General features: G+C 45.2%; 1 protein-coding gene across 1 annotated transcript in view; it reads left to right on the top strand.

Moving 5' to 3' along the window:
* LOC141107680 (cytochrome P450 2G1-like) overlaps positions 1 to 13,708 on the top strand; it is a 60,621-nt gene that overhangs the window by 18,408 nt on the left and 28,505 nt on the right. The window contains exon 4 of the mRNA XM_073598584.1: positions 2,496 to 2,656. Within this exon, the coding sequence (XP_073454685.1) occupies positions 2,496 to 2,656 (161 nt within the window). The remainder of the gene's footprint in view (positions 1 to 2,495; positions 2,657 to 13,708) is intronic.

The raw sequence follows: 13,708 nt of genomic DNA, 5'->3' as shown, positions 1-13,708 counted from the left end.
GTATCTGGTGGCAGGCTGCTGGTGGCAAGTGACACGCTGTATCTGGTGACAGGCTGTCAGTGGCAAGTGGCACACTGTATCTGGTGACAGGCTGCTAGTGGCAAGTGGCACACTGTATCTGGTGACAGGCTGCAGGTGACATGTGGCACAATGTATCTGGTGGCAGGCTGTGGTTGGCAAGTGGCACACTGTATCTGGTGGCAGGCTGCTGGTGGCAAGTGGCACACTGTATCTGGTGGCAAGCTGCTGGTGGCAAGTGGCACACTATCTGGTGGAAGGCTGCTGGTGGTAAGTGACACACTGTATCTGGTGGCAGGCTGTGGTTGGCAAGTGGCACACTGTATCTGGTGGCAGGCTGCTGGTGGCAAGTGGCACACTGTATCTGGTGGCAGGCTGCCGGTGGCAAGTGGCACACTGTATCTGGTGGTAGGCTGTGGTTGGCAAGTGGCACAATGTATCTGGTGGTAGGCTGCTGGTGGCAAGTGGCACACTGTATCTGATGGCAGGCTGCTGGTGGCAAGTGGCACACTATCTGGTGGAAGGCTGCTGGTGGTAAGTGACACACTGTATCTGGTGGTAGGCTGTGGTTGGCAAGTGGCACACTGTATCTGATGGAAGGCTGCTGGTGGCAAGTGGCACACTGTATCTGGTGGCAGGGAGCTGGTGGCAAGTGGCACACTGTATCTGGTGGCAAGTGGCACACTGTATCTAGTGGCAGGCTGCTGGTGGCAAGTGGCACACTGTATCTGGTGACAGGCTGTCGGTAGCAAGTGGCACACTGTATCTGGTGAAAGGCTGCTGTTGGCAAGTGGCACACTGTATCTGGTGGCAGGCTGCTGGTGGCAATTGGCACATTGTATCTGGTGGCAGGCTGTGGGTAGCAAGTGGCACACTGTATCTGGTTGCAAGTGGCACACTGTATCTGGTGGCAGGCTGCTGGTGGCAAGTGACATGCTGCATCTAGCGGCAGGCAACTGTGGAAAGTGATACGCTACATTTGGTGGCAGGCTATGGGTGGCAAGTGACAAGCTGCATCTGGTGGCAAGTGACAAGCTCAGGTCCCACTGATTCTGCACGATGGTGAGTTGAACTATTTCACTATATATTACAATGTAGTAACTGAAATAATGGAATTTGATCATCCTGACACCATATCAAGCATGGTGTCAGGATGATTGATTTTAAGTACTAACACCAGCCATTTGCCTGACAAATCACCTCCACCACCGATTTCCCTGCCAACCCCGAGACTACATCCCCCACCCTCATCTTTTTTTGGGAAGAGGGGGTTGTCTCTGAATGACAGTTTGAAAATGTGGTCTCCCTATGTTGCTGCTGGTGAGAGACTGCATAGCAGGTGGTATTGGTGGTGTTGCTGCTGCTCAGAGGCTGCACAGCTGGTATTACTGGTGAGAGTAAATTTAATTCGTTTTAGCGAAAAATTGTTTGCATTTTCATTTTGTTTCCATAAAAAGGCCCACCAAAATCCTCAGCACCAGGCCCACGATGCTCTTAATCTGGCCCTGCTGGAAGTACAGAGAGATCGCTGTTGCTGATCACTAGAAACAGCAGATCTCTCTCTACTGGGCGGCACAGTGGTGTAGTGGTAGCACTCTCACCTAGCAGTAAGAAGGGTCACTGGTTCGAATCCCAACCATGACACTACCTGCTTGGAGTTTGCATGTTCTCCCTGTGCCTGCGTGGGTTTCCTCCGGGTACTCTGGTTTCCTCCCACACTCCAAAGACATGCTGGTAAGTTAATTGGATCCTGTCTAAATTGTCCCTAGTATGTATGAATGTGAGTTAGGGACCTTAGATTGTAAGCTCCTTGAGGGTAGGGACTGATGTGAATGTACAATGTATATGTAAAGCGCTGCGTAAATTGACGGTGCTATATAAGTACCTGAAATAAATAATAAATACTTCCCTGTCAGAATGGGGATCCGTTTGTTTACATTGACAGATCCCCGTTCTGGCTTTCTGAGGAGCGATTGCGGGTCGGCGGCGGACATCGCGGCTGCTGCCTTGCGTACCGGCGTCGTGCTGCAGGCGCACACCCTCTGTACCCCTTAAAGCCGCCGCTGTACAGCTATGGTGATTCGTGCAGGGGAGGCATCCTGCCGCCGTATAACGATGGCGGCTGGTCGGCAAGTAGTTAATTCACATTTGTGAGTATATTTATTGCTGTTTTTACCTTGGAATAAATTTTATTGAAGTAATGCGCTAGGTCGGTGTGCCTTTTCTTTTCTGTTGTTTTTCAATCAGCTGGAGATCCTTCCCCTGTCACCGTTATTCTCTTGGTGTCAGGAAAACTTGTCAAAAGGCAGCAGACACAAATGACAGTTAGTGCTCTGAATAGTGACAAGTACACACTATAGAAGGATATGCCTTGTTCATATTTCATGTCTGAGGTTTACAACCACTTTAAACCCCTGCACTAACTTTTTGTGCCAATGCATCTAAACTTCTTACTGCCAATACATCTTTCCTTTTAGAATCACCGATAAATCCCACCAATCGCCTGGTCCAGTCTGTGTCCAATGTCATCTGTTCTGTAGTATTTGGAAGCAGGTTTGAGTATGAAGATCTGAGATTTCTGAGACTTCTCAATATGTTCAATGAAACATTCCAGCTCATGGGCTCCACCTGGGGACAGGTAACTAAAGATTTTGTTTGGCATGGGATTAGGACTCTATAACAGAAATGCTGTCCTTGACTTCATAATGTTTTTACCTTATGGAAGAAATAGAGTTAAAAATTCATTTCTTTTCGACGAGTGTCAGTTCATTCAAGTTGAATACCCATCAAGCACCATGTTTTAACTTTAAAATTCTAGGCATCTGCTCCTTTGAATAGGTTTACTGTACAAAATTTGGCAATACTGTAAGCACTATGGAGACGATTAACCACTTGTACTGGGCACTTTTACTCCCCTTCCTGCCCAGACCAATTTTCAGCTTTTAGCGCTGTCGCACTTTGAATAACAATTGCGCGGTCATGCAACGCTGTACCCAAATGACATTTTCATCAATATTTTCACACAAATGGTGCTTTCTCTTGGTGGTATTTAATCACCACTGGGTTTTTTATTTTTTGCTAAACAAATTCCAGACTGCTTGCACCCAAAAATTTTGAAAAAAATAGTTTTTCTTAGTTTCTGTTATACAATTTTGCAAATAAGTAATTTTTCTCCTTCACTGATGTACGCTGATGAGGCTGCATTGATGGGCACTGATGAGGCTTCACTGATATGCGTCTCTGATAGGCAGCACTAATAGGCGCCACTGATAGGTGGCACTGATGTTCACTGATGGGTGGCACTGATAGGCGGCACTGAAGAGCACTGATTGGCAGCACTGATGGGCACTGTTGGGGCTGCACTGATCATCAGGACACTGATGATCAATGTAAATGTTCCCTGTCAGGACTGCTGGTTACCGCTGTGACAGCGCGTGAAGAAAGGAATGCCGATAACAAGCACGTGTATTTACAATGTGATCAGCTTTAAGTGGACACAGCTGATCATGTGGTAAAGGGCCGCTATGATTGGCCCCTTACCCTGATCTGTGATCAGCTGTGTCCGACAGGCACGCCACAATGGGCATGCAGGAGGTGCGATTATGGGAGGACATCAATAAAATGACGGCTACAGCGTGGTTGGCAAGTGGTTAAAGGAGATCTGTGGTCACAGCATACACTTTTATTTTATAACATCAACATTGTAATGTCAGTACAAACAATATTTGACAACCCAATATAAGCTTAGTTGAAAAATCTCCTTTCATCTTGTGAGTGCTGCCTATCTGCTGGCCATCTCTTTCCACAACTTCCTGGATTCCCTGCATGCTTTCTAGCTTCTCTATTTCTAAGGACTACATATCCCATGGTTTCTTGCTGTCAGCAAGCATTGCTTCCTGCACTGACTCCGCCTCCTGAAACTCCTCCTCTCAGCACTTCTGTAGTTCAGAAGGCAGGCTCTGTGAAATGTGAGACATAGCAGTGCCTACTCACAGGGCATAGTGATTATGTGAGTACGTGTAACAGAATTCAAGGTGATAAATGTGGGGGATCTTCACAAAATACATTTACAAGCTTCAAGATTCTTCAGATTAATAGAAGTGGGCTGAAAATAATTTAAATACAAAGTGGAAATTATGATATGATTTTATATTTTGACCATAGATAGCTTTAAAAATGAAATTCCAGGCTGGTAAAAAAAGAAGATTATTATTATTATTATTATTCAGGATTTATATAGCGCCAACAGTTTACGCAGCGCTTTACAATATAAAAGGGAGACAATACAGTTATAATACAATAAAATACAAGAGGATTAAGAGGGCCCTGCTCAGAAGAGCTTACAATCTAATAGGGTGAGGCAGGTGGTACAAAAGGTTGTAACTGTGGGGAATGAGCTGGTGGAAGTGGTAGGAGATTAGTTGGAGACGTGATAGGCTTTCCTGAAGAGACGAGTTTTCAGGGATCGCCTGAAGGTAGCAAGAGTAGGGGATAGCCGGATAGATGGAAGTAGCGAGTTCCAGAGGATGGGAGAGGCTCTGGAGAAATCCTGGAGACGAGCATGGGAGGAGGAGATGAGAGAGCTTGAAAGCAGGAGGTCTTGAGAGGAGCGGAGAGGTCAATTTGGATGGTATTTGGAGACAAGATTTGTGATGTAGCTCGGGGCAGAGTTGTGAATGGCTTTGTATGTTGTGGTTAGTATTTTGAATTTAATTCGCTGGGTGATTGGGAGCCAGTGTAGGGATTGGAGTAGAGGGTTGGCAGACACTGAGCAGTTGGTAAGGTGGATAAGTCTGGCAGCAGCATTCATGATAGACTGAAGAGGGGATAGCCTATGGAAAGGTAAGCCAATGAGAAGGGAGTTGCAATAGTCAAGGCGAGAGATAACGAGGTAGTGAATGAGGAGCTTGGTGGTTTCATTTGTTAAAAAGGGGCGAATTTTAGAGATGTTACGGAGGTGAATTCTACAAACTTTTGACAACGATTGGATTTGAGGCTGAAATGACAAGTCAGAGTCTAGGATTACACCTAGTACACTGGCGTGAGGGGAGAGACTGATGGTTGCATTGTTGATTTTGATGGAAAAGTCATGGAGGGGTGCACGGGCGGGGGGGAATATTAATAGCTCAGTTTTAGAGAGATTTAGTTTAAGGAAGTGGTGCGACATCCATGCTGATATGTCAGTTACTAAGTTAGTAATGCGAGAGGAGACTGAAGTAGTGAGGTGAGGAGTAGACAGATAGATTTGGGTGTCATCAGCGTATAAGTGGTATTGGAAGCCGTGGGCAGTTATTAAGTGACCGAGGGAGGAGGTGTAGATAGAGAAGAGAAGGGGTCCAAGAACCGAGCCTTGGGGGACCCCCACAGAAAGGGGCAATGGAGAGGAGGAGACAGAGTTGTAGGTGACACTGAAGGAGCGCTGTGATAAATAGGCAGAGAACCAGGATAGAGCAGAATCTCGGAGGCCAAGGGAATGTAGCTTATTGAGAAGGAGCGGGTGGTCAACAGTATCAAAGGCCGCAGAGAGGTCAAGTAGTAGGAGTATGGTGTACTGGCTGTTGGTTTTAGCAGTTAGTAAATCGTTAGTGAGTTTTAGTAAGGCAGTTTCCGTGGAGTGCTGTGAGCGAAAGCCAGACTGTAAGGGGTCAAGAAGGTTATTTTCACTGAGGTAGGAGCTAAGACGGTTGTAGACTAAGCGTTCTAGAAGCTTAGAGGTGAATGGGAGCAATGAGATGGGTCTTAAGTTGTTCAGGTCGGTAGGGTCCAGTGAGGGCTTTTTAAGAATGGGAGTGATCTGCGCATGTTTTAGAGGGGAGGGGAAGATGCCACTAGAGAGGGAGAGATTGAAGATGTGAGTGAGGGACCATAGGATAGAAAAGGAGGGTGACCGTAGTAGTTGTGAGGGAACAGGATCCAAAGGACAATTGGTTAGGTGGGCATCCGAGAAAATTTTTGTAACCTCTTCCGTAGTAGCCAATTCAAAAGAGGAGAGTGTTGAATGTGGAGATGTCCTCACGAATTGCATCGAATTGCATCGAATTGCATCGATCTTGTCTTTGAAGTGATTGGCAATCTCTTGGGCAGTGAGTGAGTTAGTGGGTAGAGGGGGTGGTGGACGAAGCAGAGAGTTAAAGGTTGAGAAGAGCCGACGGGGACTGGATGACAAGGAATTAATAAGAGAGACAAAGTAGGCTTGTTTGGCAGCATGGAGGCATGAATTGTATTTTAGAAGGGCAGATTTATATAGGGTGAAGTCTTGCAGGCATTTGGTTTTACGCCACAGTCGTTCAAGAGCACGGCAATGTCTCTTGAGATTTCTAGTGTTGTCAGCTTGCCAGGGTTGTAACAGTCGGGGCCTGATTCTGCGTGTGGTTAGAGGAGCAAGTGCATCTAGTGATAATGAGAGTGAACTGTTGTAGACAGAGGTGGCCAGGTCAGGACAGGACAGGGGAGAGATTATGTCATATAGGTGGTCAGTAGCAGAATAGAGAAGAGAAGGATTAAAGTGGCGAAGGTTTCTACAAATAATTGTTTGCTGCTTGGAGGGATGGGTGGTTGGAGGCAAGGATACAGTGAAAGTAATGAGGTTGTGATCAGATAGAGGAAAGGGGGTGTTGGTGAGGTTGCCAGGGTTGCAGAGATGGGAGAATACAAGGTCAAGGGTATTACCATTGGAGTGAGTGGAAGTATGTGTCCATTGGGTTAGGTCAAAAGATGAGGTTAAATCGAGAAGTTTAGCTGTAGTTGGGCTGTTAACATTGACAGGAATGTTAAAGTCACCAAGAATAATGGTGGGTATTTCAGAGGAGAGAAAGTAGGGTAGCCAGGCAGCAAAGTCATCAAGAAAGCGCGATACCGGTCCTGGAGGCCTATAAATTGCTGCAATCCTCAGAGAAATGGGAGAAAACAGACGAATACAGTGCATCTCAAAAGAAGAGAGGGATAGAGAGGGAGGGACAGGAAGGACTTGGAAGGTGCTTTGTGGGGATAGAAGGAAGCCAACTCCACCTCCTTTCTGTCTGTTGGGTCTGGGGGAGTGAGTCCAACGGAGACCACCATGGGAGAGGGCAGCAGGAGAAGCTGAGTCAAAATTTTGAAGCCAGGTTTCTGTAATGGGGAGTATGTTCAAGCCATGAGAGATGAAGAGGTCATGTACAGATGTTAGCTTGTTACAGATGAAGCGGGCGTTCCAAAGGGCGCATGAGATTGGTGGGGTGCTTTGAGGAAGCAGGGGGATAGAAATTAAACTGAGTGGATTGCGGTGGTTGCCAGAGGGGGAGGGGTATTGGATATGTGGCTTGCATTTGGAAAATGGCGGACCAGGATTAGGAGAAATGTCACCTGAGACTAGGAGAAGGAGGAGGGCGAGGAAAGCAAGGTGGGAGTGGGATGTGCATGAGCGCACGTGTCTAGTGGCCCTGGTGTTTATGTCAGCATGTGGGTACAGCAAATGCAGGAGATGATATGTGCCATTGTAGGGAGAGGGTAGGAGTGAGGGTGATATGTGCATGCTGCAGGGAAGAGAGGAGGGGTAGAGTAAAGATAATTTGAGGATAGAAGACACCAATGTGAGAAGAAAGAGAATAAGGAGCATGTTAGTGGATAGAGAGTGGGAAACAAACCTAATATAAAATAAATGTCAAAGCTGGTTTGCTTGTCGTCTTGCAGAGTGGAGCAGAGTTCTTGTTGTTGTTCATGCAGCTTTAGTTATCCTGCTTTCGTTAAACTGCTTCGGTGAAACTGCGCATCACTCCTGACAGAGCCACTCAGGACAGAGCCATGATGTCTACGCCTTGCCTTGTAATCCTCATTAATGCATTTTAAAACATGTTTTTATTATTAATATTATTAAATGCCAGCAGTGTAAGAACCTGGGTTAGACATGGTATTAGCTAATTGCAGCCAGTACAGCAGAGCTTTGACAGGGAGAGGGAGAAGCAGCACAGTTAACTATGCTGCACTGCTCATCTGCTACCAAGGAACACACCGACAGAAGTTATGAGCAGAACAGCAGGGAAATTAGTTTTTCTCACTCTCCAGTAACAGCCTATGGGAAAAACAATACCTTTAAATGTTACCTTAGGGCAGCAGAAAAATAGAAGGCCTATTTCCCTACTAGACAGGGCTGTGCTGTGTGCCAGAGCTGTGATAATCTGAAGACTGGATAGACATAAATGCAAATCGTTTGGCAAGTAAAACTTCTACCGTATTTGTATTTCCTCTGTGTATTTACTTGTCTGCCTGGAGTTCAGTTTTACGAAAACTGAAGCAAAAGAAAAAGGTCCCATGTACACTGGGCGTTTTTTTTTTTTTTTATCAGAAAATATATTTTATTGTGCATAAAATAAAATAAGATATGTACAGTTACAAAGGGTAGAACATATCCAAGAATCAGATACAAGTTATACATTGAAATAGGTTAACTTGACTGCACAATAAATATAGTATCAGACATAGTAATCAATGTTAACCACTTAAGGACCGAGCCTCTTTTTGAGATTTGTTGTTAACAAGTAGGGATGAGCCAAACACCCCCCGGTTCGGTTCACAGCAGAACATGCGAACAGGCAAAAAATTTGTTTGAACACGCAAACACCGTTAAAGTCTATGGGACACAAACGTAAAAAATCAAAAGTGCTAATTTTAAGGGTTAATATGCAAGTTATTGTCATAAAAAGTGTTTGGGGACCCAGGTCCTGCCCCAGGGGACATGGATCAATGCAAAAAAAGTTTTAAAAAATGGACGTTTTTTCGGGAGCAGTGATTTTAATGATGCTCAAAGTGAAACAATAAAAGTGAAATATTCCTTTAAATTTCTTACCTGGGGGTATCTATAGTATGCTTGTAAATTGGCGCATGTTTCCCGTGTTTACAACAGTCCGAGAGCAAAGTTACATTTCTAAAGGAAAAAAAAGTCATTCAAAAGTACTAGCGGTAGCGCCGGCAGCTATAATGAATTGTTGGGTCTCTGCAATACTCATAAAAGTCATTGAAAAAAATGGCCTGGGGTTCCCCCACAGTGCATTACCAGGCCCTTTGGGTCTGGTATGAATATTTAGGGGAACCCTGAACCAAAATTTAAAATAAAAATGCGTGGGAGTCTCCCCAAATTCAATAGCAGGCCCTTCAGGTCTGGTATGGATATTAAGGGGAACCCTGCGCCAAAATAAAAAAAAAATGGCATGGGGGTCCCCCTCAAAATCCATACCAGACCCTTCAGGTCTGGTATAGATTTTAAGGGGAACCCCACGCCAAAATTTAAGAAAAAATGGCGTGAGGTTCCCCCTAAAAATCCATACCAGACCATTATCCAAGCACGCAACCTGGCAGGCCGCAGGAAAAGAGGGGGGGAGAGGGAGCGCCCCCCCTCCTGAACCGTACCAGGCCACATGCCCTCAACATGGGGAGGATGTCCCCATGTTGATGGGGACAAGGACCTCATCCCCACAACCCTTGCCCGGTGGTTGTGGGGGTATGCGGGCGGGGGGCTTATCGGAATCTGGAAGCCCCCTTTAACAAGGGGACCCCCAGATCCCACCCCCCCCCCGTGTGAAGGGTACAAATGTACCCCTACCATTTCACAAAAAAAGTGTCAAAAATGTTGAAAAAGACAAGAGACGGTTTTTGACAATTCCTTTATTAATGTCTTCTTCTTTCCCCGCTTCTTCTTCCATCCTCTTCTGGTCTTCATTCGGTTTTCTTCCTCTACCTTGTTCTTCCCCTGCTTCTTCCTCTTCTTCCTCCAATCCTCTGCTTCTTCCTTCGGTCTTCTCATCCGCATCTTCCTCTGGCTTCTTCTTCCCCGCTCCGTTCTTTGGATGATCCGCATCCATGGGAGGTTCCCGCTGTGTGACGCTTCTGTTTTTCTGACAGTTCTTATATAACTAAGGGTGACCCTTAACTAAGGCTGCCCCCTCTGACACACGGGGACTTCACGGGGACTTCCCTATGGTTTTCCCCATGGTGTCAGAGGGGGGCGGGGTCACCTGTTACCTGGGTGACCCTGCCCCCCATGACATCAGGGGGAAAGCTGTTGAGGGCATGTGGCCTGGTACGGTTCAGGAGGGGGGGGGCGCTCTCTCATCCCTCCTCTTTTCCTGCGGCCTGCCAGGTTGCGTCCTCGGATAAGGGTCTGGTATGGATTTTGAGGGGGACCCCCACTCCATTTTTTTTTAAATTTTGGCACAGGGTTCCCCTGAAGGGTCTGGTATGGATTTTGAGGGGGACCCCCATGCCATTTTTTAAAAAATTTTGGCGCAGGGTTCCCCTTAATATCCATACCAGACCTGAAGGGCCTGGTATTGAATTTGGGGAGAGGTAGACTGTAAGTGCATTTCCTGTAGGCACACAACTGCAGAGCGGTATGATTTGAGTATAGTAAAAAGTGTCTGACGCTTCATCTTATCACTCAGACCCCGCACATTCCATGAGAGAAAATGATATTCGATCGCCATAAGAACGGTTAGGCATAGAAAATAAGCATAATATGCTTGCATTCAAATTTACAAAACAGCAATTCAAACTGGGCCATTTATAGGTATAGGCATGACTGAGGTGGAGAAACCAGGTAGGTGGGGGAGACTCCAAAAAAAATAAAAAAGGAGGCAGAGTAAGACTCTGTAGATCACAAGAGTAGGGAGGTACACAGTTAAAGCATTAATGTGGGAGTTAGTCACTGTGAGGATATAGCTGTACACACTTCATCTAACCTTGCAGGGACCCTGTGTGGGTCTGCACAGCACTCAGCAAGTGGTAGGGAGCAAAAGCAAACCAAGAAAAGGTAAACATATAGTCCCCAAAAACAGATGTCCGCACGGGACAGTCACTCAAGGAGGGCCCCTACGTCACTTCGTAACGCAGATCCGAAGGGACTTGCCAGTTCCCGGCGAGGGTACCGTAAATACTCGAGTATAAGCCAAGTTTTTCAGCACATCTTTTTGTGCAGAAAATGCCCCCCTTGCCTTATACTCGAGTCAAGCACTTTTCTGCAGCACAAAATGACATTTTCCAAACTGATTTTGGGGCCCCGTATCTCGGGGCCACCTGGTGCTAGGAACCCCAAATTTGGTGTGCAAACCCAGTGGAACTAGCACCACAACATAAAGCTGCGGTTCCTAGCACCAAGTGGCCCCCAGATACAGGGCCCCAAAATCGGTTCGGAAAATGTCAAGCACTTCTGCAGCAGAGAATGACATTTTCTGAACTGACTTTGGGGCCCCATATCTCGGGACCACTTGGTGCTAGGAACCCCTTTGGATATGTTGTGAGGCATGCAAATGGGCACAGTGAGGCTGCAAATAGGCATTGTTGACCCTCTTTTCCACTTACAGTAGCTGTGCATTTCTCACCCTCGTCTTATACTCGAGTCAATAAGATTTCCCAGTTTTTTGTGGTAAAATTAGGTGCCTCGGCTTATATTCGGGTCGGCTTATACTCAAGTACATCCAATAACTTTTGTCAGTTACAGCAACTGGATTTAAACTTACCACCTTAAAGGGGTATAGGTAATAGCAGCATTGTTCTCAGCTTACAGTCCACCTGTAGAGTAAGAAAAAAAAAAAAAAACAAACAGGAAAAAGGGGCCAATTATCAGTGGCTCAGGTATTCAAAGGTTTCCGCAGGGTGTGTTCCTCCCGATCAAGTCAGACGGACGCTGCGATAGGATTATCAAAGAAATGGGGGCGATTGTGTGCCGTTATCCTTAGTGTTGCAGGGTAAAGCATTGCATAGGAGATTAGACATGTGCACACTGAATTATTTTGTTTCGGAATTTCGTTTTCGTCTAAAAAGTAAATTTATTTAGTTACTCACGAAATTCGTTTTTATTCATTTCGTTTTTCGGTAAAAATTGCATTCGTCTGAAAATCCAAATTAATTAAGGTCGAATCTGTCATTGAAGGCTTATGGTGTCTGTCGAATGTTCAAAGAAGATTTCCGGAGCAGCTAAACTGTACATGTACATTTCCACTCGAATTTTCCGCCTACAACCTAGCTGTAGTAGAATTCTAATGTATGACTAGTAATAATTATATTTATTAATTATTTTACTAGTCAACCAACATTTTTTCTATAGCCTATGGGCGGATGCATTTAACCGGAAATGTACAATTGCAGCATCGTACAGTTTATCTGCTCACGTCGAATCTTCTTTGAACTTTCGACAGACACCATAAGCCAAAGATTCGACGTTTGTATGTTTTTCGTTGCTTTGTCGAATCTTTGTCGTTCATGTTGAATGGTCTATTCTACCCCAACAGTCAGCCAACTTTCACATTCGTTTCTCAATCTCCAAGTGCAATGGCGGGCGCGGCATCTGACGTTGTGTCAGATATTGATATGGCATTATAATATAGAATCTATAATAATAAATCCCCCCCCCACAACATGGGCAGCCACTGAGGCTATCACAACACTAGAAACACTAGTAGCACTCTCAAGTTCACAACACTAACACAATAGCAGCAGATTATTATGAAAAAGTAAAGTTGAACTGTAGCTTGCTTCACTATTGTTCTGCTGCTGTGCTTATGCTTAATTGCTAAATAATTCAGGTTCTCTGACAAACGGACCAGCTAAGATTGACTGTCTTCTGAAATGATTCAGTGTGTGTGTCTCTCTCTGCTAGCAAATCGTAAGTGAAAGTAAGTTGGCTGTACGTGTGTACTTAGTTCTAGCTATTTTACTGCTCCTCCTCTTTGGTTACAATCGGCCAATAACATTCTTTATCATCATTATTTTTATTTTACTTCCCCCACCCAATTCCAGCAGCGATCTTTTCTCTCTATGTCGAATCTTTTCTCTCTATGTCGAATCTTTTCTCTCTATGTCGAATCTTTTCTCTCTATGTAGAATAATCTTGGACTAATAGAGTTAAGGTTGGGTACATTCGACCACAGGTTCAATAGACACAGATTGTTATTGTCAGCGTCATGTCGAATCTCCTATCTATATTGAACTGTTGTCGCAACGAAAACGAAAATAAAGCATTTGTTTATGTGGGATCTTTCGGTTTTTGTATTCTGCACTTTCGTTATCGTTTGTTAAAACGATAACGAAAATACCTGAAATTCGGACGAAAATGCCTTTTGGACAAAAACGAATGCACATGTTTATAGGAGATATCATAGCGTCTCAATTGCCTTTTAACCCCTGTAAACTTTGCCCGCTTGCTTTGCAATTCATCAGAGAAGTTGCGATAGGATTATCAAAGAAATGGGTGCGATTGTGTACTGTTATCCTCATTGTTGCAGGGTAAAGCATTGCATAGGAGATATCATAGCGTCACAATTGCCTTTTAACCCCTGTAAACTTTGCCCGCTTGCGTTGCAATTCATCAGAGAAGCCTGGGTAGAAAGAAATCCGGACATTATCCACTTTCATTGGCTCACCTTTGGTTCTGGCTTGGTAAAGGATAGCATCCCGATCTTTAAAATTTAGGCGCTTAAACAGGAAATGCCGCAGAGGTTCCCCAGGGCGTGGGGGTTTTCCAGGGACACGATGCGCTCGTTCAACTGCAAACATTGGAGAAAATACCTCCCGGCCAAAACTGTCACTAGGATTCAGAAATACACTCATGAAGTTATAGACAGCTTCAGTTAAAATATGGAAACATAGGAATACTTGCATAATAGTCTCTGCTTCTGATCTGGGTGAAAATAGAGCAGCAGTAGCAGCCCCTGTGTGACTCAGT

Source organism: Aquarana catesbeiana, linkage group LG09 (assembly GCF_042186555.1).
Source record: "Aquarana catesbeiana isolate 2022-GZ linkage group LG09, ASM4218655v1, whole genome shotgun sequence".
In the NCBI taxonomy this organism is placed as follows: domain Eukaryota; kingdom Metazoa; phylum Chordata; class Amphibia; order Anura; family Ranidae; genus Aquarana; species Aquarana catesbeiana.
Note: the sequence above shows the minus strand (reverse complement) of the source record. Positions and strands in the feature narration are given on the sequence as shown.